This window comes from Bombina bombina, chromosome 1 (genome assembly GCF_027579735.1).
Source record: "Bombina bombina isolate aBomBom1 chromosome 1, aBomBom1.pri, whole genome shotgun sequence".
NCBI lineage: Eukaryota > Metazoa > Chordata > Amphibia > Anura > Bombinatoridae > Bombina > Bombina bombina.
The window spans coordinates 748,378,401-748,404,571 of record NC_069499.1 but is presented as its reverse complement, the minus strand read 5'-3'; the positions used below and the strand labels follow the sequence as shown (position 1 = coordinate 748,404,571).

Sequence of the window (26,171 nt, the reverse complement as noted above, 5' to 3'; positions counted from 1 at the left end):
TCCTAGGATATTATCCTTTCTCCAAGAAGGATTGGAGAAGGGATTGTCAGCTAGTTCCTTAAAGGGACAGATTTCTGCTCTGTCTATTCTTCTGCACAAGCGTCTGGCAGATGTTCCAGACGTTCAGGCGTTTTGTCAGGCTTTGTTTAGAATCAAGCCTGTGTTTAAACCTGTTGTTTCGCTATGGAGTTTAAATTTAGTTCTTAAAGTTCTTCAAGGGGTTCCGTTTGAACCTCTTCATTCCATAGATATCAAGCTTTTATCTTGGAAAATTCTGTTTTTGGTAGCTATCTCTTCGGCTCAAAGAGTTTCAGATTTATCTGCCTTACAGTGGGATTCCCCTTATTTGATCTTCCATGCAGATAAGGTAGTTTCGCGTACCAAACCTGGGTTTCTTCCTAAGGTGGTATCTAATAAGAATATCAATCAGGAGATTGTTGTTCCGTCACTGTGTCCTAATCCTTCTTCAAAGAAGGAACGTATATTACACAATCTTGACATGGTTCGTGCTTTAAAGTTTTATTTACAAGCTACTAAGGATTTTCGTCAAACATTTGCATTGTTTGTTGTCTACTCTGGACAGAGGAGAGGCCAAAAGGCTTCGGCATCTTCTCTTTCTGTTTGGCTGAGAAGCATAATCCATTTAGCTTATGAGACTGCTGGCCAGCAGCCTCCTAAAAGAATTACAGCTCATTCCACTAGAGCGGTAGCTTCCACATGGGCTTTTAAAAATGAGGCCTCTGTTGAACAGATTTGTAAGGCGGCGACTTGGTCTTCGCTTCATACTTTTTCTAAATTCTACAAATTTGATACTTTTGCTTCCTCTGAGGCTATTTTTGGGAGAAAGGTCTTGCAGGCAGTGGTGCCTTCCGTTTAAGTTCCTGCCTTGTCCCTCCCTTCATCCGTGTCCTAAAGCTTTGGTATTGGTATCCCACAAGTAATGGATGAACCCGTGGACTGCATACACCTTACAAGAGAAAACAAAATTTATGCTTACCTGATAAATTTCTTTCTCTTGTGGTGTATCCAGTCCACGGCCCGCCCTGTCACTTTAAGGCAGGTGTTTTTTATTTTTAAACTACAGTCACCACTGCACCCTATAGTTTCTCCTTTTTCTTGCTTGTCTTCGGTCGAATGACTGGGGGTGGCAGTTAGGGGAGGAGCTATATAGACAGCTCTGCTGTGGGTGTCCTCTTGCAACTTCCTGTTGGGAAGGAGAATATCCCACAAGTAATGGATGAACCCGTGGACTGGATACACCACAAGAGAGAGAAATTTATCAGGTAAGCATAAATTTTGTTTTTGCCAAAACTGTGGAATCACTTGTGATCATTAAAGTTCTAATGGACATTACTTACTTTAATTAGATCTTTTACATGTAGGTCTGAGTGCTTATACTGTGGGGTAGTTTTATATGCTGCTGCCCCTTTAAATATGAGACTCTGCTCAGGACCAGCATTTCTCTTTCAGAATATGAACCTTCTTAGGAACGCTAAGATGGCCACTGTCCATTTTTACTCCTGAGGGCAAGATGAGTCAGAGCCCAGTACAGAGGATCAGGAGCAAGGCAGTTAAAGATTTTTCTGCTCTGTTAGTTTGGTCACGCTACTCGCCGTTTCCTGTCATTTTTCTCTATGCTATGGTGCACAACGGAAGGTCACCTCTGCATTGTGTTATGGGTGGAAAGCTTTGCCCCCTATACCACAAGTATAGTGGCAGCAGCATGTAAAACTTAACCCACTTTATGCTTATACTTTCTCCATATTCATTATAACCAATACTATTGGAATATGGTAAGATTTTTAGGTGATGCCTTTGTGAGCCCACTGTTTTTCAATACCTAATGGCACTGTAATTTTTGGGACCTATACTATATAAATAATTTTATTTTGTGCTTTTGAGAACTTAAAGGGACACTGTACCCAGTTTTTTTTTCTTTCCTGATTCAGATAGAGCGTGCAATTTTAAGCAACTTTCTAATTTACTCCTATTATTAAATTTTATTCATTCTCTTGGTATCTTTATTTGAAAAGCAAGAATGTAAGTTTAGATCCTGGCCCATTTTTGTTGAACAACCTGGGTTGTTCTTGCTGATTGTTGGATAAATGCACCCACCAATAAACAAGTGCTATCCAGGGTCTGAACCAAAAATTGTCTGGCTCCTTAGCTTAGATGCCTTCTTTTTCAAATAAAGATAGCAAGAGAACGAAGAAAAATTGATAATAGGAGTAAATTAGAAAGTTGCTTAAAATTAAATGCTCTATCTGAATCACGAAAAAAAAAAGTTGGGGTTCAGTGTCCCTTTAATGTTTGCAGTACACAGGTGCTCTCTAATTTTTGGGAACCAATATTATTGAAATATTAGTAAGGTCTTTTGTTGTGCTTTTCTGAGCTTAACGTTTGCATTACATGCCGTGTCTGTAGGGGTGTCGAGAGTAGCTAAAATCTAGTATAGCTTGTACTGTTCTTTTTCCCTCCTGGTAGTTCTCTGACAGAGATACTACCCATTTTTTTGTGAAAGTGGGTCTAGTCTCTTAAAGTTGTGATATATTTTACTTTTCTTGTTCTGTATGGCTATACCTAATAGAGGTCGGATATGTTGCTTTTGCTAAGCATTTTTATTATTGGCATATTAGCTAATATCTGTCTTACAACTCTGTCTTACCTGGATTTTCAGTCAGTCATTGAAAATCTGGAAGAAGGTTCATCCCTGATCCAGTCTTGTTGACGGGAGGGGGCAGTTTGTCTTTTTTTGGAAGGTCTAGTTTCAATTTCTTTGGAATCACTTGATAAGAGGCTATCCCTCAGGGATACAGATTAGGTTTTTGGGGCTCTCACAATAGCTGTTTGTTCTGCCTCATGCATGAATAAGTTAGAGAAAGGTGCTGCATTCCTTCAGTGGGTGCAGGATCTGTAGACCCAGTTCCTTCCTACAGAATGGGATCTATCAGTTCTATTTTGAAGAATGCTTCTACATATTCCTATTCTCGGGGAACATCTCTGGTTCCTTTGTTTTGCTTTTCTGGACAAACATTATCAGTTTGTAGCACCTTCCTTTGGTCTTGCTACTGCTCCCAGAATCTTTACCAAGGTTTCGTGTTTTTTACTTTGTCGTCATAGTACAGGGTATAGATGTCTCTTACCTGCACTATATTTTTGTTCAAGGTCCACCTTTACTTTTTGCAATTGTTGATACGAAGAAACTACTCTTTTCTATGCAGTCATAGGTGAAAGGTCCATGTTGCAATGAGCTTGTTGACTCCTTTATATAAAAGGATGTTTTTTATTAGTGTTCTTGTCTCTGTTTCCATGCAACGGTTTTGTCAGATATCCGCAAGCTCAAAATTAAATCTGCTTGTTTGACTTTGCATTTTTTATCCAGGCTTCTACAGCTTAGTGCATGTAAGTAGTGGTTCTGCTGGTGGCAGCATCAGATTCCATTTCTCCTACATTGGTGTATCCGGTCCACGGCTTCATCCTTACTTGTGGGATATTCTCAATCCCTACAGGAAGTGGCAAAGAGAGCACACTGCAGAGCTGTCCATATAGCTCCCCTCAGGCTCCGCCCCCCCAGTCATTCTCTTTGCCGCTCTAACTAGTAGGTAAAGGCCACAGTGGAAGCTGTGGCATGGTACTGTAGAAATTAAGATCTTTCTGACAGAGGTCAGGAAGTTAAAACTTCTGAACACTTGTCGAGTTCTTCAATCCATTCCTCAACCCTCCATAGCTCAGTGCATGGAGGTAATAGGACTCATGGTTGCAGCAATGGACGTGGTTCCATTTGCTCGAATTCATTTAAGACCATTGCAACTGTGCATGCTCAAACAGTGGAATGGGGATTATGCAGATTTGTCTCCCCAGATTCAAATGGACCAGAAAACCAGAGACTCACTCCTCTGGTGGTTGTCTCTGGATCACCTGTCTCAGGGAATGAGTTTCCGCAGACCGGAGTGGATCATTGTCACGACCGACGCCAGCCTCCTAGGCTGGGGCGCGGTCTGGGAGTCCCTGAAGGCTCAGGGTCTATGGTCTCGGGAAGAATCTCTTCTCCCGATAAACATTTTGGAATTGAGAGCGATATTCAATGCGCTCCAGGCATGGCCTCAACTAGCGGAGGCCAAATTCATCAGATTTCAGTCAGACAACATGACGACTGTGGCGTACATCAATCATCAGGGGGGGGACAAAGAGTTCCCTGGCGATGAGGGAGGTATCCAAAATCATCAAATGGGCAGAGGATCACTCCTGCCATCTATCAGCAATTCACATCCCAGGAGTGGACAACTGGGAAGCGGATTATCTGAGTCGTCAGACTTTCCATCCGGGGGAGTGGGAACTTCACCCGGAGGTTTTTGTCCAGTTAACTCAACTATGGGGCATTCCAGATCTGGATCTGATGGCGTCACGTCAGAACTCCAAGGTTCCACATTACGGGTCCAGGTATCCCAAGGCGACATTGGTAGATGCCTTAGTAGCGCCTTGGTCGTTCAATCTAGCTTATGTCTTTCCACCGTTTCCCCTTCTCCCCCGGCTAGTAGCCAGGATCAAACAGGAGAAGGCTTCGGTAATTCTGATAGCTCCTGCGTGGCCACGCAGGACTTGGTATGCAGACCTGGTGAATATGTCATCGGTTCCACCATGGAAGCTACCTTGGAGGCAGGACCTTCTAATTCAAGGTCCATTCGAACATCCAAACCTAGTTTCTCTGCAACTGACTGCTTGGAGATTGAACGCTTGATTCTAGCTAAGCGTGGTTTTTCGGAATCAGTTATAGATACCCTGATCCAGGCTAGAAAGCCTGTCACCAGGAAAATTTACCATAAGATATGGCGGAAATAACTTTGTTGGTGCGAATCCAAGGGTTACTCGTGGAGTAAGATTAGGATTCCAAGGATTCTATCGTTTCTCCAAGAAGGATTGGAGAAAGGTTTGTCAGCTAGTTCCTTAAAAGGACAGATATCTGCTCTGTCTGTTTTGTTACACAAGCGTCTGGCAGCAATGCCAGATGTTCAGGCGTTTGTACAGGCTTTAGTCAGAATCAAGCCTGTCTATAGACCTGTGGCTCCTCCATGGAGTCTAAATTTAGTTCTTTCAGTTCTTCAAGGGGTTCCGTTTGAACCTCTTCATTCCATAGATATCAAGTTACTATCTTGGAAAGTTTTGTTTTTGGTAGCTATTTGTTCTGCTAGAAGAGTTTCTGAATTGTCTGCTTTGCAGTGTAATTCACCTTACCTGGTGTTCCATGCAGATAAGGTCGTTTTACGTACCAAACCTGGTTTTCTTCCAAAAGTGGTTTCCAATAAGAATATTAACCAGGAAATAGTTGTTCCTTCTCTGTGTCCTAATCCAGTTTCTAACAAGGAACGTCTGTTGCACAATCTTGATGTGGTTCGTGCTTTAAAGTGCTATCTAAAAGCAACTAAAGACTTCAGACAAACATCGTCCTTGTTTGTCGTCTATTCTGGCAAGAGGAGAGGTCAAAAGGCGACTGCGACCTCTCTGTCCTTCTGGCTGAAAAGCATCATCCAGTTGGCTTATGAGACTGCTGGAAGGCAGCCCCCTGAACGAATTACAGCTCACTCTACTAGAGCTATGGCTTCCACATGGGCTTTCAAGAATGAGGCTTCTGTTGAACAGATCTGTAAGGCAGCGACTTGGTCTTCACTGCATACATTTGCCAAATTTTGCAAATTCGATACTTTTGCTTCTTCGGAGGCTATTTTTGGGAGAAACGTTTTACAAGCAGTGGTGCCTTCCGTTTAGGTTACCTGACTTGTTCCCTCCCTTCATCCGTGTCCTAAAGCTTTGGTATTGGTTCCCACAAGTAAGGATGAAGCCGTGGACCGTATACACCAATGTAGGAGAAAACAGAATTTATGTTTACCTGATAAATTTCTTTCTCCTACGGTGTATCCGGTCCACGGCCCACCCTGGCATTTTAGTCAGGTTTAAATTTATTTTTGTAAACTACAGTCACCACTGCACCCTATGGTTCTCCTTTTTCTCCTAACCGTCGGTCGAATGACTGGGGGGGCGGAGCCTGAGGGGAGCTATATGGACAGCTCTGCTGTGTGCTCTCTTTGCCACTTCCTGTAGGGATTGAGAATATCCCACAAGTAAGGATGAAGCCGTGGACCGGATACACTGTAGGAGAAAGAAATTTATCAGGTAAACATAAATTCTGTTTTTTTTTGTAAAGTTTGTTTGTCTCCACTGCAGCTACGCATGCTAGGGTAGTGGAATGGAGACCACACCAACTGTCTCACTTAATCTATCTAGTCTCCTCGGTCAAACTTTCTTTCCTGGCGGAGATTCCCCATTCCCGTTTCTCTGGGGATGAGTTTCCTTTGTCTGTCATGGGAAATAATTTCCACGGATGCCAGTCTCTTGATTGGGGCACGGTCTGGAGCCTTGGAGATCTTAAAGAGTTTGGTCTCCAAGAGGCAAGGTTACCATTAAATATTTTGGTACAGTCTTGGTGCAGTCTTCAGAGCGCTTCAGGGGCGACCTCTTTTACAATCGGTTAAATTACTATGATATCTTATATCCATTACCAGGGCAATATTCACAGTTTTCTAGCGATTGTAAGAGGTTCTTGTATGCTGAATAGGGCAGTAGAATTCCCACAAGTAAGGAATCGTGGACTCTCACCAATATGAAAGAAATGGATTTATCAGGTAAGAATTAATTTTTTGCAGACTTTTTTTCTTTCTATTTAGATATGAGTTTAGTGTAAAGTTAAAATCAACCAACTATATAATTTTTGGATATAAATACATAATTTCTTAACCAAACTAAACAAAAAACATCTTTATTTTGTGTATTAGGACCATAAACATATTGTGTACAATACATACAATACATCTTCTATATTGACATTAACTATCACAAATCTGCCTTCATTTTCTATTACTTTACTTTCATCCTGATATTGTAGAATAGCCACTCCCTTTGTAGATTTATTCTAAGAAAATAGGACTTCATTCACCCATTGTGTTTTTAACTTGTTATATTGTTCTTCTGATGCGTGTGTTTCTTGAAGGCAGGCAGGCTATACTGTATCTGCCTTATATTTTTAGTTGAATTATAATATGGAAATGAATTCCCCCTATATTCCATGTGATCATTTTAACCATCTATTTATTTCTTTTAGAACCCTAAATATAACATACTTCTAAAGAATAAAAATTAAAAGGAGGGGAAAAAAACAAAAAAAAGAATATTTAAATAAAGGACAGAAAATATGCTTCTCAATGTCCAAAAAGTGTTTAACTTTTTTCCAGGTGTTTCCAGTATAATAGAGTTCTCTCTAACTTTCAATCTTAATTTCACAGGATATAATAATGCAAATTGTCTTCCATCTTTCGCCAGACTGGAACAAATTGGGGAGAATTGTCTTCTTCTTCTTCTAGCGACTTCTGCAGCATAATCTTGGTATAAATAAATCTTCTTGTATTCAAAAGAGAAATGTTGTGTTTTTCTATAATGATCTTGATATCTCCGTTTATAGCTTAAAAACTTTAATAGTTATTGGGCATGGCTTATTTTCACTTTCCTTGTATTTTAGTACAGGCCCCAATCTGTGGGCCCTTTCCACTTTAAATGATCATCTCATATTTTGTAGGCCCAATCTATGAGGAAGGTTTTTTTTTTTTCAGTAAAGTTCAGTAGCTCCGCTGAGTCAATTGTCTATGGGACGCCTATAATGTGTGTTTTATAGTCTGCTGTTGCAATTTTCAAAATCATCCATTTTCTAAAACAACATCTGATTTTGATGTACAAGGTCTTTCATCTTCTTATCTTTTGAACTCATCAGATCTTCTTTATCTGAGATTCTACTTTCAGCTTCTGTTAGCCTTTCAGCTTTTAAAGGGGCATGAAACCATTTAATTTAAGCTCATTCAGAACACAATCCAATCTTGTGATCTCTTCAATTTTTAGAAGTATCAGAGTTTAAACTTGGTAGGCAATGGAATTCTGGTCAATTTCTTCAGTAACTATTTGAGATCTAGTAGGAGATGTATTATTTACTTTAGAACCCCTTTTCTCCATGTTTTCCCCTTTGCTGACTGACATTGCCTTTAGTCTGTACAAATTCATCCATGATATTTTAATTTTACACAGAAGAGAAGACACTTGCAGCTTGCACAATTATGTGTCCATATAGACTAAATACAACTCAGTAATATTAATTAAAAAAGGATATTCAAATTGTATAATTTTCTGATTGCTTTCCTCATTAATGGCATATAGAAAAAAATACCTGTTTCTGAACATTAAGAAAATATAAGACCTTTGATGATTCAAAAGATTTAAAACTTTGTTAAATGTTTTTGTACTACACCTTAACCATCAAACACAAGGGATCCTTCGGAACAGCTTCTGAGGAAGTCCCAAAAGGCTAATAAGTTTTGTGTGGGTATAGTATTCACGTTGATCCTGGACATAAGACAACAAAGCCTATGACTGCAGCACATTGTAAAACCTTTTTTTTTTAAAAAAAACAACAACAAAAAAGCCTTTCCTAAAAAAAAATCTTCAGCTTACCCTCCCATAGGTATTCTATTGCACAGTGCAGTATACAAACATCCTTTAGAGCACTTTTAATGCTGCAGATCAATTATAGGGCTAAAATATTTCTCAGCAGCTTTAAAGTGACATGAAACTCTACGTTTTTCTTTCATGAGTTAGATATAGCATGCAACTTTAAATCACTTTCAAATGTACTTATATTATCACATTTCCTTCTTTCTCTTGGTTTCTTTTGTTTAAAAGCAGACGCGTAAGCTCAGAAGTGTTCATGTGTTTGGTTCACTATATGGCAGCAGTTTTATTATTATTATTATTATTATTATTATTATTATTATTACTATTTAATTATCAGTTATTTGTAGAGCGCCAACATATTCTGCACCACTATAAACATAGGATTAATATGCAAGGTAGTATTTATGGGAGACAAATGCGTAGAGGGCCCTGCCAAGAGTTGCACTGCTGTAAATCACCAAACAAGAAGGTGATCTACAAAACAGCTGGGCTCATAGGCTTATTTGCTAAGGGGGTTCAGGGAATGAAAAAAGGAGGAGAGGTACCGAGGTAAGAGAATGTTTGTGCATATTGTATGCATCTCTCAACAGTAGAGTCTTTAAAGAGCACTTAAATGTTTGATAACTAGGGGAGAGTCTAGTGGAGCGAGTCATGGAGTTTCACAAAACAGGGGCCAATCCGGATAAGTCCTGTAGACTGGAATGTGAGTAAGTAACGAGAGGCGGAGAGGACATCATGGGGAAAGTAAAGGAGATGGGAAGAAGAGTATCTGTAGACGAGATGGAAAATATAGGGGGAACAGTGTTATTAAGGGCCTTGATTGTCCGTCAGTATTTTGCATTTTATTCTGGAGGTGATTGGCAGAGAGACAGTTTTGCAAGAATGTTGTCCCTTTGCAAGAGCACTAGATGGCAGCACTATTTCCTGTCATGTAGTGTTAGACACCTACCTAGCAAAGAATACCATGGGAATGAAGACAATTTGATAATAGACGTAAACTGGAAAGTTTTTTACAATTTAATGCTCGCTCTGAAGCACAAAAGAAAAGTTTTGGGTTTCATATCCCTTTTAATTGTAGCATCTCAATAAATTTCAGTACTGCTACATTCCCCTTGCTCTCTGTCCGGTAATGGGGGTACAGACGGGAGATTAGCCAGTCAAGCTATAGGCCTTCTAGATGGTGCTGTTCTTCTGAGCCACTTCAGCAATCCTTGGTACTTTTTCTCCACTGCCAGATCACCAGAAAAACGCCAGCGGATTCACAGCCTATGTCTGCCGTTTTGGGGCAACGCTGTATTCCCTGCAGAGCTTTTAGGCCTCGGCCTCTCTACTCCGAGGTCATAGAGCGGCATGCACATCTTGCGTCTGCTAGCTCCGCCTCCAGACTGCCTGAAAGTCAAATTCTTTACTTGTTTGCTGCAATTTCCTGATCATCCAGGGCTACTGGAAATTTCAAGCTGTGTGTGTATATGTATAAATGTGTGTGTATGTGTATATATACAATGTAAAGTGAACAAGTTCCAGCCGTGAGTACAGCTTAAAAGATTGTCTTTATTAGATCATTTAAAAGCATAAACACTCAACATACAATATACAAAATTGGGCGTCAGATCTGGAATATATACACATATATTTGTAAGAGCATTGTATTATTGTACTGTTGCTTGCATATAACTGTGTTAAATGGCCATAATACCCAAATGTTTAAACACTTGAAAGTGATGCAGCATTGCTGTAAAAAGCTGACTAGAAAATATCACCTGAACATCTCTATGTAAAAAAGAAAGATATTTTACCTCAAAAGTTCCTCAGTAGCCACATCCCATTGTAAAGGATTTCTAAGCAGCATATTAGTATGTCTGTCCTGGGACAGCTGAAAGGATGAGCCTCGTGCACTCTCATATTATTTCACCAATCAGGTAAAGGAAGCTTACTATGAAATCTCATGAGATCACAGTAAGAGTTCATGACCTCAGCACTGCTGATGCTGATTGGCTGCTGTTCATTTCTATTTTTTTTTTTTATTTATTTTTTACCTGCAGCTGGGAGCAGCTGAGTGTAACTTTTTACACAGAACTTACTCTGCTGAGCTGAGGAGACTGTGAGGTAAAATATCTTCCTTTTTTACATAGAGATGCTCAGGTGATATTTTCCTCTCAGCTTTTTACAGTTATACTGCATCAGTTTCAAGTGATTTAGCATATGAATATTATGTCCCTTTAACCACAGATTTAAAGTCAGGACCAGACCAGCAATGTACTACTGGGAGTTAGCTGAACACATCGGTGGGCCAGTGATGAGGCATATGTGTGTAGCCACCAATAACTAGCTAGATCCCAGTAGTGCATTGCTGCTCATGAACCTACCTAGGTATCTTTTTCAACAATGCCAAGAGAAGGATTTACATTTAATAATAAATAAATTAATGTCTCTTAAATTTATTTATTTTCTTTTCCTCCAAGCGGCTGACTCACGACCCCAAATCACACACTGACACCTATTGTTCTCTTTTCTCACTTTATTCTTATTAAGTAGTTATATATGTTTTTATAGAATTATGCCATCAATCTTTGTCAAAAATGTTCAGGCATTGTCCATTTTCATTCGCATTCCAGACCTCCACACCTCTTGTATTTGGATGGAGCCAATATTCTTGAATATTCTTGCAAGAGGATGTAGGGCAGAGCCTCTTCCCCTACATAGGACTTGCACTGAAACAAGAGAATGTTTATTGTATGTTTATTGTTTTATACATTTGATAATTGTAAATGACTGTTTTCTCACAATATATAAAAATAATTGCATGCTCTATCTGAACAATTTAAAGATAATGAATTATTGCAGTATAAAATATATGCATTGGATGTTCTCCCACCGAGCTTGCCATCTAGGATACGGTAAGGCAGAGGTCCTCCGTAGACAAAACTCTGGGTGCCGTAGTTAGATACTGAGAATAAACATCATTTGCTTTGCATTGCTTGGCATCCTGCCTTTTTTCTAACCGCAATTAGTTATTTTTATATCTTGATATGGATTAAACAGATATTTGTTGCTCAGCAGAAAACAACTTTGAACAGGACAATTAGCATTCCTTTTCTTATATTTAACTTGAATAAATGAATACTTGAAAACTTTTCCTGCTAATAGAATCATATAACAAATTAAAGTGCGTTTTTTGAAGTACATTTTCTCTAGATTGAATTAGTGAGAAGAATATTTCCTATTTTAAAAAAAAAACTTTTTTTTTTTTTTTAATTTTTTTTAGGAAGAAGGTGTGGATCTTATGATTAACAGAGAAACTGCACATGAAAGGTAATTAAAACATAACAGTCTGTAAGAGGGGTGTCCACCATTTTCTTATAAGTTGCTACAACAGATTTATGTACAGTCTGTGTTGGTGAAAAAAATAAAACTGTTTTCCAAATGATTATACATTTTTATAAATAAAAAACCTTCAAATGACTAATTAGCTAGCACTATAATTACTGCTGACCTAAATTTGTAACCAATCGTAGAAACACATGCATTGTATCAAAGAAAGGACGTGACTAAATTGTAAGGGAGTTATGGGGAATAGATGAGTAGATAATATCTCTAGGGCTGCAATCTGGCCCTGAAGCCTAAGCCTAGAAAACCTTGCTATATATCCTCTTATTTGCTCATTTTTATTTATTTATTTTTGTCATAGGGAAGTACAAGTGGCAATGCAGATGAGCCAGTCCTGGGAGGAAAGCTTGAGTCTGGTAAAAAGAAAACCCCCCCAAAAAATGTATATGTGTGTGGGTGAATTAATAGCTGAAATAGAACACTGACTGACATTTTTTTTTTTGTTATGTGTTATACTTTGTTATAAGCTACTGTGAAATTAATGTTGTTTAATGTAGACATTCAGCACTTCTTAGCCATTGTGAAGCTTTGAGCGTATTCAGGAAGGTTTAGCATACAACAAAACTTATATGAATAGAATAAATTGCTGTTTACCTCTATTTACCTCTTCTATTTTGTTATGTGTATGTTCAGAATTGACCAAACATACATATTAAAGGGACACTGTATTGTAAAATTGGTTTCCATTTAAAGGGACAGTCAACTAAAAAAAAATGTACATGACTTTTTATTTATTATCTATTGACTTGCATTTCAGCCAATTAGTGATGTATTGTACACAACCCACAGATGTGAGCACAATGTTATCTATATGGCTCACATGAACTAACACTCCTCTTTTGGGAAAAAGCTAAAAAAAAAAGCATGTGATAAGAGGCTGTCTTTAGTAGCTTAGAACCTGGCAGAAATGTAGAGGTTTAAAGGTTAAAAGGAATACTAATGTAACAATGTTGGTTGTGCAAAGTTGGGGAATGGGTAGTAAAAAAATTTTTTGTTGACGGTCACTTTAACATCTCACTCCACACGCACACACGCACACGCACACGCACACACACACACACACACACACACAAAGGCTGCCTTATATTATCTCTATTGCTGTATAAATAAAATCCAATACTTAAAGCAATTTAAAATGGAAATTGCAGGTTGATTTCTGCTGCTGCCTGTATATTACATAGCATCTCTTTTGTAAAATCATGATGGTCCACAGTCCTTCATAACATATGGGATATATCTCCCGCCACTAGGAGGAGGTCAAGAACCCATATCAGAGCTTAAAATACTCCCATCTCTCTTAATTTTGTTCTTGGCCTCATAGGAGATGGTTGAGAATAGGGGTTGTTCTAGCTACTTGCTTATTGATTATAAATTGGGAGCTCAGACCTATGTGAGACCGAGAGTCCCTAGGGAGTATCATTTACAAAGAATATAGAAGAGTAACTTCACAGCAGCTGAATGATACAGTGACACAGTAATACCCTGTTAAGTGCACAGCATTTCCCTTAAGGGACTTTAGCCATAACTAGCGTCAGGTGTCACAGGGACTCGTTCCTAGCCTCCCCCTGAGGGACTCGGGTATTTCTTACTGCAAACCTCTGCAGTACTCAATACCTGCACTGGATGGGCTCTCTACTGGATACTGCTGCAGCTGCATTGACTTGCCTGGTTAGCCAGTTGAGGGGTATTGCGTAAGGTAACTGACTTTACACAGCACACATACAGCCCAGAGACTATTTGTAGATACTATGACACAATGTTTTCTCCCTATCAGGTCCCTAAAGGTTCTATCATCATTGGGTATACTATCAGGGAAACCTCTGACCTTTTACAGCCCTCTGGCAGCCCTAAGGGAAGTTTTGGGGGCACTTTTAAACTTATTTAAAATAGAACCCAAGTGTTTTAACTTTTTAACATGGCCACCGACTTTGCTCTTGGCATTACCTCCGCCTCTGCAGTGTTCCAGGGCTTTCTCAATATGGAGCTTCTGCAACTAGATTTTCTTCTTCTACAGTTGAGACCAGATTTTAAACAAATTTCCAGTGCCTGCCAGTCCCAGGAAGGTGGCAAGTAACCATACAGGAGCTGCCAGGGGGTTCTCAAGGGCTATATAATATATATAGGGGCTGTTGTAGTTTCTACACTGTGTGATAATTGAAGTGTCTGAGGGAGTGTACACTTAGTGTAGATGGTTCTACCAGGTATTGGCTGTACTAATACTTATAATAAACTTTGCAATGACACTGTATATAAGTGAAAACTATAACAAAATATCTGTCCCGACTGATATCTCTATAGAGGAGTCAGTTGCTGATATCCTGTCTACATATACTTGTTTATTTAGCTAAAAGCTATCTATGTGCATTGCATATTCAGCAGCACAAATGATACATTTTACATAGGCAGAACCTTGTCTCTGAAGATATGCAAGACAATACATGTCCTATGCTATTAGTGTACACAATCCTATAGTATATACCCCTCTAGGGCTATACCTTTTATGCATTGTACTGCAGGCTTAATAAATATTTTCATTTGCAGTGGAGATTATTTAGAGATAAGGTCTTTTGGTATCTCTTTTTTCCGATTGTATGGGTAATTTATATGTATGCAGACACTGAGCATTAATCATGAATATTTTCATGGACCATATACATTGTGTTTTTACTTTCCAAGTATACACAGTCTCTGTTTTTCTGGACATGGATTTACAAAGTAAATGATGTGTTCCTGTTGTTCTATGTGTGCTGCTTCTCTAGGCCGTAAAGCTATATGACAGTATAAATATGTAAAAATGCTTAAGTAGGTACATTTATACCACAGCTGATACTTATGTCATGCACTGATTTAATACACTTTGTATAAGTTTATATATTTTTGGATCCATCAGGAAAAATAGTTCAGATATAAGGACTGATTCTGTTTGTCTGTTAAGACATTGAGAGTTTTGTTCTCTTTGAAGCAGAGTCCTCCTTATTGACCAGCAGTCCTATCTCATGTTGCCAAAGATCCTTCTGAGGTGGCAGCCTTTATAAAGGTTTTGGAGGATAATGGAATAATTAATCCCAGTACCTTTGTAACCACAAGGTCAAGAGGTTTTGTCCCCAATCGGTTCATTTTCCAAAAGGATTTACAGTCCTGTCCTGAATTTAACATCCCTATGCATGTTGGTCAGGGTTTGCACTTGTATAATGGGAACATTCCTCACTGTTTCTACCCTTCTTCCAAAAGGTCAGTTTATGGCTAGTATAAACTCTTGGATTGTTTGCTTCACATCTCTATACACAGGGATTACTCTCGGTTCTTGAGGTTTGTATATCTTCAAAACCTTGCCAGTTTACCACCTGTGCTGGATGAAATCTTGCCAGTGCTCAGAATCAGGTCATTTCAGTTTCTCCTTATCTGAATGATATATTAGTTCAAGCTGATTTCCTGTTATTAGCTATTGATCATACTCTCCAGTTTCTGTCTTCATTCAAGATCATGGTTAGAGTATTGATCTACTCCAAAGGCTTGTTATATTCTGCTATAAGGGTAGCATTTACAGGAGTCATATTAGACTCAATTTTCTCTTGTTAAGTGTGTTCAGTCCACGGGTCATCCATTACTTATGGGATATATTCTCCTTCCCAACAGGAAGTTGCAAGAGGATCACCCAAGCAGAGCTGCTATATAGCTCCTCCCCTCACATGTCATATCCAGTCATTCTCTTGCAACCCTCAACAAAGAAGGAGGTCGCGAGAGGAGTTGGAGTTTTTACTTAATTATTCTTCAATCAAAAGTTTGTTATTTTAAATGGCACCGGAGTGTGCTGTTTTTCTATCTCAGGCAGTATTTGGAAGAAGAAACTGCCTGCGTTTTCTATGATCTTAGCAGGTGTAACTAAGATCCACTGGCTGTTCTCGACATTCTTTGGAGTGGGGTAACTTCAGAAAATGGGAATAGCATGCGGGGTCCCCCGCAAATGAGGTATGTGCAGTACAATATTTTCTGGGAATGGAATTGACTAAGAAAACACTGCTGTTACCCGTATGATGTAAGTACAGCCTTAAATGCAGTAGTAGTGACTGGTATCAGGCTCATAAATGTATGCACAGTAGAGTTATTTTCTAGGGACTAGAATTTGACTGAGAAAATACTGTTAATACTGAAATAATGCTTAAGCCTTATCTGCAGTGGAAGCGACTGGTAGCAGGCTTAGTGATAACTTTGCATGACATTAAAAAAAAGAAAAAAAAAAGTTTGTTTTTAAAACGTTTACTGGCATGTTATTCGTTTTGTGAGGTACTTTGGTGATAAATCCTTTTGGGCATGATTTTTTTCCACATGGCTAACGTATATTTCTGCATAGAAACCGTTATATCAGGTCTCCCACTGTTGTAAATGAGTGGGAGGGGCCTTTTTTAGCGCCTTGTTGCGCAGTTAAAATTCTAGCACAGTCTTCCTGCTTCTTCCTCCTTGATCCAGGACGTCTCTAGAGAGCTCAGGGGTCTTCAAAATTCGTTTTTGAGGGAGGTAATCAGTCACAGCAGACCTGTGACAGTGTGTTTGACTGTTATAAAAGCGTTAAATCTTAATTTGATATCCGTTTTTGGGTACTGAGGGGTTAATCATCCTTTTGCTAATGGGTGCAATCCTCTGCTAATTAATACATTTAAAGAATTGTTGACTATAACTGAATTAGTTCTTTGTTATTCAACTGTGTTTTTTAAAAGCGCTGCAGCGTTTTTTATATTGCTTGTAAACTTATTGAAAGTAATTTCCAAGCTTGCTAGCTTCATTGCTAGTCTGTTTAAACATGTCTGATACAGAGAAATCTGCTTGATCATTATGTTTAAAAGCCGATGTGGAGCCCAATAGAAATATGTGTACCAATTGTATTGATATTACTTTGAATAAAAGTCAATCTGTACCGATAAAGAAATTATCACCAGACAACGAGGGGGAAGTTATGCCGTCTAACTCTCCTCACGTGTCAGTACCTTCGTCTCCCGCTCGGGAGGTGCGTGAGATTGAGGCGCCAAGTACATCAAGGCCCTTACAAATCACTTTACATGATATGGCTAATGTTATGAAAGAAGTATTATACAATATGCCCGAGTTAAGAGGCAAGCGCGACAGCTCTGGGTTAAGGACAGAGCGCGCCGATAACACGAGAGCCATGTCTGATACTGCGTCACAATTTGCAGAACATGAGGACGGAGAGCTTCATTCTGTGGGTGACGGTTCTGATTCGGGGAGACCGGATTCAGAAATTTCAAATTTTAAATTTAAGCTTGAGAACCTCCGCGTGTTGCTAGGGGAGGTGTTAGCGGCTCTGAATGATTGTGACACGGTGGCAATCCCAGAGAAATTATGTAGGCTGGATAAATACTATGCGGTACCTGTGTGTACTGACGTTTTTCCTATACCAAAGAGGCTTACAGAGATTATTAGCAAGGAGTGGGATAGACCCGGTGTGCCTTTTTCCCCTCCTCCGATATTTAGAAAAATGTTCCTTATAGACGCCACCACACGAGACTTATGGCAGACGGTCCCTAAAGGTGGAGGGAGCAGTTTCTACTTTAGCCAAGCGTACCACTATCCCGGTGGAGGATAGCTGTGCTTTCTCAGATCCAATGGATAAAAAATTAGAGGGTTACCTTAAGAAAATGTTTGTTCAACAAGGTTTTATATTACAGCCTCTTGCATGCATTGCGCCTGTCACTGCTGCAGCGGCATTCTGGTTTGAGTCTCTGGAAGAGGCGATTCGCACAGCACCATTGGATGAGTCTTTGAGCAAGATTAGAACCCTTAAGCTGGCTAATGTGTTTGTTTCGGATGCCGTAGTGCATTTAACCAAACTTACGGCTAAGAATTCCGGATTCGCCATACAGGCACGCAGAGCGCTATGGCTTAAATCCTGGTCAGCAGATGTAACTTCTAAGTCTAAACTACTAAACATTCCTTTCAAAGGGCAGACCTTATTCGGGCCCGGCTTGAAGGAAATTATTGCTGACATTACTGGAGGTAAGGGCCACACCCTTCCTCAGGACAGGGCCAAATCAAAGGCCAAACAGTCTAATTTTCGTGCCTTTCGTAATTTCAAGGCAGGAGCAGCATCAACTTCCTCCGCTCCAAAACAGGAGGGAACTACTGCTCGTTACAGACAGGGTTGGAAAGGCAACCAGTCATGGAACAAGGGCAAGCAGGCCAGAAAGCCTACTTCCGCCCCTAAGACGGCATGAAGACAGGGCCCCCTTTCCGGAGACGGATCTAGTGGGGGGCAGACTTTCTCTCTTCGCCCAGGCTTGGGCAAGAGATGTACAGGATCCCTGGACGTTGGAGATTATATCTCAGGGATACCTTCTGGATTTCAAAACTTCTCCTCCACAAGGGAGGTTTCATCTGTCAAGGTTATCAGCAAACCTAGTAAAGAAAGAGGCATTTCTACAATGTGTACAAGACCTCTTAGTGATGGGAGTGATCCACCCAGTTCCGCGAACGGAACAGGGGCAAGGGTTTTATTCAAATCTGTTTGTGGTTCCCAAAAAAGAGGGAACCTTCAGACCAATCTTAGACTTAAAAATCTTAAACAAGTTCCTAAGGGTTCCATCGTTCAAGATGGAAACCATTCGGACCATCCTACCCATGATCCAAGAGGGTCAATATATGACCACAGTGGACTTAAAGGATGCCTACCTTCACATACCGATTCACAAAGATCATTATCGGTACCTAAGGTTTGCCTTTCTAGACAGGCATTACCAGTTTGTAGCTCTTCCCTTCGGGTTAGCTACGGCCCCGAGAATTTTTACAAAGGTTCTGGGCTCACTTCTGGCGGTACTAAGACCACGAGGCATAGCGGTGGCTCCGTACCTAGACGACATTCTGATACAAGCGTCAAGTTTTCAAAATGCAAAGTCTCATACAGAGATAGTTCTAGCATTTCTGAGGTCGCATGGGTGGAAAGTAAATGTGGAAAAGAGTTCTCTGTTACCACTCACAAGGGTTCCTTTTCTAGGGACTCTTATAGATTCTGTAGAGATGAAAATTTACCTGACGGAGTCCAGGTTATCAAAGATTCTCAATGCTTGCCGTGTCCTTCACTCCATTCCAAGCCCATCAGTAGCTCAGTGCATGGAAGTAATCGGCTTAATGGTCGCGGCAATGGACATAGTGCCATTTGCGCGCCTACATCTCAGACCGCTGCAACTATGCATGCTAAGTCAATGGAACGGGGATTACTCAGATCTGTCCCCTTTGCTAAATCTGGACCAGGAGACCAGAGATTCTCTTCTCTGGTGGTTGCCACGGGTTCATTTGTCCAAAGGAATGACTTTTCGCAGACCAGATTGGACGATTGTAACAACAGATGCCAGCCTACTAGGCTGGGGAACAGTCTGGAACTCCCTGAAGGCTCAGGGATCGTGGACTCAGGAGGAGAAACTCCTCCCGATAAACATTCTAGAATTAAGAGCAATATTCAATGCTCTTCTAGCTTGGCCTCAGTTAGCAACACTGAGGTTCATCAGATTTCAGTCGGACAACATCACGACTGTGGCTTACATCAATCATCAAGGGGGAACCAGGAGTTCCCTAGCGATGTTGGAAGTCTCGAAGATAATTCGCTGGGCAGAGTCTCACTCTTGCCACCTGTCAGCGATCTACATCCCAGGCGTGGAGAACTGGGAGGCGGATTTTCTAAGTCGCCAGACTTTTCATCCGGGGGAGTGGGAACTTCACCTGGAGGTATTTGCTCAACTTATTCGTCGTTGGGGAAAACCGGATCTGGATCTCATGGCATCTCGCCAGAACGCCAAGCTTCCTTGTTACGGATCCAGGTCCAGGGACCCGGGAGCGGTGCTGGTAGATGCACTAGCAGCCCCTTGGGTTTTCAACATAGCTTATGTGTTTCCACCTTTTCCGTTGCTACCTCGACTGATTGCCAGGATCAAACAGGAGAGAGCATTGGTGATTCTGATAGCGCCTGCGTGGCCACGCAGGACCTGGTATGCAGACCTTGTGGACATGTCGTCCTGTCCACCATGGTCTCTACCCCTGAGGCAGGACCTTCTAATTCAGGGTCTTTTCAACCATCCAAACCTAAATTCTCTGAGGCTGACTGCTTGGAAATTGAACGCTTGATTCTATCAAAGCGTGGGTTTTCAGATTCGGTTATTGATACATTAATACAGGCTCGGAAACCTGTTACCAGAAAAATTTACCACAAGATATGGCGTAAATATTTATATTGGTGTGAATCCAAGAGTTACTCATGGAGTAAGGTTAGGATTCCTAGGATATTGTCTTTTCTACAAGAGGGTTTAGAAAAGGGCTTATCCGCTAGTTCACTAAAGGGACAGATTTCTGCTCTGTCTATTCTTTTACACAAGCGTCTGGCAGAGAATCCAGACGTCCAGCCTTTTTGTCAGGGTTTGGCTAGGATTAAGCCTGTGTTTAAAACTGTTGCTCCTCCGTGGAGCTTAAACTTGGTTCTTAAAGTTCTTCAGGGTGTTCCGTTTTTGAACCCCTTCATTCCATTGATATTAAGCTTTTATCTTGGAAAGTTCTGTTTTTGATGGCTATTTCCTCGGCTCGAAGAGTCTCTGAGCTATCTGCCTTACATTGTGATTCTCCTTATCTGATCTTTCATTCAGACAAGGTAGTCCTGCGTACTAAACCTGGGTTTTTACCTAAGGTTGTTTCTAACAGGAATATCAATCAAGAGATTGTTGTTCCATCATTATGTCCTAATCCTTCTTCAAAGAAGGAACGTCTTTTGCATAATCTAGACGTGGTCCGTGCCCTGAAGTTCTACTTACAGGAAACTAAAGATTTTCGACAAACTTCTTCTCTGTTTGTCGTTTACTCTGGACAGAGGAGAGGTCAAAAGGCTTCGGCTACCTCTCTTTCTTTTTGGCTTCGTAGCATAATACGCTTAGCCTACGAGACTGCTGGACAGCAGCCTCCTGAAAAAATTACAGCTCATTCCACTAGAGCTGTGGCTTCCACCTGGGCCTTTAAGAATTAGGCCTCTGTTGAACAGATTTGCAAGGCTGCAACTTGGTCTTCACTTCATACTTTTTCCAAATTTTACAAATTTGACACTTTTGCTTCTTCGGAGGCTGTTTTTGGGAGAGAGGTTCTACAGGCAGTGGTTCCTTCTGTTTAATGTTCCTGCCTTGTCCCTCCCATCATCCGTGTACTTTAGCTTTGGTATTGGTATCCCATAAGTAATGGATGACCCGTGGACTGAACACACTTAACAAGAGAAAACATAATTTATGCTTACCTGATAAATTTATTTCTCTTGTAGTGTGTTCAGTCCACGGCCCGCCCTGTCTTTTTGAGGCAGGTTCTAAATTTTAAAATATAACTCCAGTCACCACTGCACCCTATAGTTTCTCCTTTCTCGTCTTGTTTCGGTCGAATGACTGGATATGACATGTGAGGGGAGGAGCTATATAGCAGCTCTGCTTGGGTGATCCTCTTGCAACTTCCTGTTGGGAAGGAGAATATATCCCATAAGTAATGGATGACCCGTGGACTGAACACACTACAAGAGAAATAAATTTATCAGGTAAGCATAAATTATGTTTTTATGCATATAGTTTCTTGACAGAACCTATGAAAATACAATGAATCCTGCTTAAAATGATCATAAATGGTACAAACAAAACATAAAACTCCTCTACCCAAAAGGAGTGAACAAGTATCAGAAACAAATGTAGGATGAACAAAAAAAATATTATAAACATATAATTACATAAAGTCCCAAACCAAATGTTAGTGTCAGCACTATAGTAACAGGGTAATGAAATCCTACAGAACTTTAACCTGCAACAACAATATGTTCAAAATAGGTATCCAAATAGATCCACTCCAGGAAGCCAAGACAATTTAAATCCAATGAGTACCCAAACTATATAAAACCTGTAAAAGAAAATATATAAAAACGTATGCAATAAACAAAAAGTACCTTAATGAAATATGTCTCACCAGATACCCCAATTGCCAACACATTTCGACGTAATAAAGGTCTAATTAGGTCAAAACGCGTTGGCAATTGGACTATCTGGTGAGACATATTTCATTAAGGTACTTTTTGTTTATTGCAGTATTTTCGTATATTTTTTTCCTTAAAGGGACAGTCAACCCAAAAATTACTTTAACTTATTTAGATTAGTTAACTAACTATCTTTACAGTAAACTGTAGCCAAATTTCCATCTAAATAAACTTTGGCAGAAAATAAACTTACTAGATCTCATCTGGCAGTTTGGAAATGGCCGCCTGACCCCTCCTTCTCTGACGTCTCCCAAAAGCTTGCACTAGTACAGGATCCTTTTCTCGAGTCTAGTAGTCTCGTCCCTGCGCGCTCCTGCAATTTCAGCTAACAGCTGTTCATACCCGGCCGGCACTCACTGCCTCTCATCCATGCTGTGTGCTGTGTGTTACAGAGACTGAGAGGCAGTGAGTGCCGGGCAGGCAGCGATATGATGGTCTGAGAGTAGAGAGAAATGATATGATGGTTTCACCTATTTGATTCTACAAAAAGAAATACAATTTGCTTACTAAGCAGAGGCTTCATAACGTTCCTCCTTGTTACACAAAATGTCATATCCTGTATAAAAAAAAAATTACGCTGAGCTGCAGGGTTTATTCTCAGCTTAAAATAATGTTATGTGAAGTTTCTGTTATAAATAATCAGGGAATCTTGTAACCAGAATATTACGTTATTGATCTAACCACTTCTGCCCAGGAACAGTCTCTTCTTCAAAATCACCGTAGAGCACAGCTTGATTGCAGCCCGGCGTAGAAATAGGAGTTAATTTTTTATATTTTTTTCAGGTCTGAAAGGTTTGTCTACACCTTTATGACTTATACAGATGAAGGTTTTATTGCTGGAAAATATTACAAAATGCCAAGTAATTATTTAAGTGAACCATTCGCTTAAACTGGAATAATCCATTTTTTTGTGCTATAAAGTATTCTATGCAGAGCAATAAGTGGTCAGTCTGGGTAAAATAGCATAAAACAGGATTGTAGTGTTTGGTTTCTCCAACATAGGTGTGTCCGGTCCACGGCGTCATCCTTACTTGTGGGATATTCTCTTCCCCAACAGGAAATGGCAAAGAGCCCAGCAAAGCTGGTCACATGATCCCTCCTAGGCTCCGCCTACCCCAGTCATTCTCTTTGCCGTTGTACAGGCAACATCTCCACGGAGATGGCTTAGAGTTTTTTAGTGTTTAACTGTAGTTTTTCATTATTCAATCAAGAGTTTGTTATTTTCAAATAGTGCTGGTACGTACTATTTACTCAGAAACAGAAAAGAGATGAAGAATTCTGTTTGTATGAGGAAAATGATTTTAGCAACCGTAACTAAAATCCATGGCTGTTCCACACAGGACTGTTGAGAGCAATTAACTTCAGTTGGGGGAACAGTGTGCAGTCTCTTACTGCTTGAGGTATGACACATTCTAACAAGACGATGTAATGCTGGAAGCTGTCATTTTCCCTATGGGATCCGGTAAGCCATGTTTATTACGATTGTAAATAAGGGCTTCACAAGGGCTTATTTAAACTGTAGACTTTTTCTGGGCTAAATCGATTGATTATTAACACATATTTAGCCTTGAGGAATCATTTTATATGGGTATTTTGATATAATAATATCGGCAGGCACTGTTTTAGACACCTTATTCTTTAGGGGCTTTCCCAAAGCATAGGCAGAGTCTCATTTTCGCGCCGGTGTTGCGCACTTGTTTTTGAGAGGCATGGCATGCAGTCGCATGTGAGAGGAGCTCTGATACTTATAAAAGACTTCTGAAGGCGTCATTTGGTATCGTATTCCCCTTTGGGTTTGGTTGGGTCTCAGCAAAGCAGATACCAGGGACTGTAAAGGGGTTTAAAGCTTAAAACGGCTCCGGTTCCGTTATTTTAAGGGTTAAAGCTTCCAAAATTGGTGTGCAATATTTTCAAAGCTTTAAGACGCTGTGGTGAAAATTTGGTGAATTTTGAACAATTCCTTCATGTTTTTTCGCAATTGCAGTAATAAAGTGTGTTCAGTTTAAAATTTAAAGTGACAGTAACGGTTTTATTTTAAAACGTTTTTTGTACTTTCTGTTCAAGTTTATGCCTGTTTAACATGTCTGAACTACCAGATAGACTGTGTTCTGAATGTGGGGAAGCCAGAATTCCTATTCATTTAAATAAATGTGATTTATGTGATAATGACAATGATGCCCAAGATGATTCCTCAAGTGAGGGGAGTAAGCATGGTACTGCATCATTCCCTCCTTCGTCTACACGAGTCTTGCCCACTCAGGAGGCCCCTAGTACATCTAGCGCGCCAATACTCCTTACTATGCAACAATTAACGGCTGTAATGGATAATTCTGTCAAAAACATTTTAGCCAAAATGAACCCTTGTCAGCGTAAGCGTGGCTGCTCTGTTTTAGTTACTGAAGAGCATGACGACGCTGATATTAATATCTCTGAAGGGCCCCTAACCCAATCTGAGGGGGCCAGGGAGGTTTTGTCTGAGGGAGAAATTACTGATTTAGGGAACATTTCTCAGCAGGCTGAATCTGATGTGATTACATTTAAATTTAAATTGGAACATCTCCGCATTTTGCTTAAGGAGGTATTATCCACTCTGGATGATTGTGAAAATTTAGTCATCCCAGAGAAACTATGTAAAATGGACAAGTTCCTAGAGGTGCCGGGGCTCCCAGAAGCTTTTCCTATACCCAAGCGGGTGGCGGACATTGTTAATAAAGAATGGGAAAGGCCCGGTATTCCTTTCGTCCCTCCCCCCATATTTAAAAAATTGTTTCCTATGGTCGACCCCAGAAAGGACTTATGGCAGTCAGTCCCCAAGGTCGAGGGAGCGGTTTCTACTTTAAACAAACGCACCACTATTCCCATAGAGGATAGTTGTGCTTTCAAAGATCCTATGGATAAAAAATTAGAAGGTTTGCTTAAAAAGATGTTTGTTCAGCAGGGTTACCTTCTACAACCCATTTCATGCATTGTCCCTGTCACTACTGCCGCATATTTCTGGTTTGATGAACTGCTTAAGGTGCTCGATAGTGACTCTCCTCCTTATGAGGAGATTATGGACAGAATCAATGCTCTCAAATTGGCTAATTCTTTCACTCTAGACGCCTCTTTGCAATTGGCTAAGTTAGCGGCTAAGAACTCTGGGTTTGCTATTGTGGCGCGCAGAGCGCTTTGGTTGAAATCTTGGTCGGCTGATGCGTCTTCCAAGAACAAGCTACTAAACATTCCTTTCAAGGGGAAAACGTTGTTTGGTCCTGACTTGAAAGAGATTATCTCTGATATCACTGGGGGTAAGGGCCACGCCCTTCCTCAGGATCGGCCTTTCAAGGCAAAAAATAGACCTAATTTTCGTCCCTTTCGTAAAAACGGACCAGCCCAAGGTGCTACGTCCTCTAAGCAAGAGGGTAATACTTCTCAGGCCAAGCCAGCTTGGAGACCAATGCAAGGCTGGAACAAGGGAAAGCAGGCCAGGAAACCTGCCACTGCTACCAAGACAGCATGAAATATTGGCCCCCGATCCGGGACCGGATCTGGTGGGGGGCAGACTCTCTCTCTTCGCTCAGGCTTGGGCAAGAGATGTTCTGGATCCTTGGGCGCTAGAAATAGTCTCCCAGGGTTATCTTCTGGAATTCAAGGGACTTCCCCCAAGGGGGAGGTTCCACAGGTCGCAGTTGTCTTCAGACCACATAAAAAGACAGGCGTTCTTACATTGTGTAGAAGACCTGTTAAAAATGGGAGTGATTCATCCTGTTCCATTAAGAGAACAGGGGATGGGGTTCTACTCCAATCTGTTCATAGTTCCCAAAAAAGAGGGAACGTTCAGACCAATCCTAGATCTCAAGATCTTAAACAAATTTCTCAAGGTCCCATCGTTCAAGATGGAAACCATTCGAACTATCCTTCCTTCCATCCAGGAAGGTCAATTCATGACCACGGTGGATTTAAAGGATGCGTATCTACATATTCCTATCCACAAGGAACATCATCGGTTCCTAAGGTTTGCATTCCTGGACAAACATTACCAGTTCGTGGCGCTTCCTTTCGGATTAGCCACTGCTCCAAGGATTTTCACAAAGGTACTAGGGTCCCTTCTAGCGGTGCTAAGACCAAGGGGCATTGCAGTAGTACCTTACCTGGACGACATTCTGATTCAAGCGTCGTCCCTTCCTCAAGCAAAGGCTCACACGGACAT

The 26,171-nt window shown here is 40.5% G+C and overlaps 1 protein-coding gene across 6 annotated transcripts in view; it reads left to right on the top strand.

The window, feature by feature from the left end:
• LOC128645938 (P2R1A-PPP2R2A-interacting phosphatase regulator 1) overlaps positions 1–26,171 on the top strand; it is a 280,777-nt gene that overhangs the window by 89,012 nt on the left and 165,594 nt on the right. For 4 of the 6 annotated variants that reach the window (XM_053699277.1, XM_053699276.1, XM_053699275.1 and 1 more), the window contains 2 exons: positions 11,813–11,859; positions 12,236–12,290. In XM_053699277.1, the coding sequence (XP_053555252.1) occupies positions 11,813–11,859; positions 12,236–12,290 (102 nt within the window). Of the gene's footprint in view, positions 1–7,371; positions 7,435–11,812; positions 11,860–12,235; positions 12,291–26,171 lie in introns of all 6 variants that reach the window. The other 2 variants (XM_053699273.1, XM_053699271.1) reach the window with 1 other exon arrangement.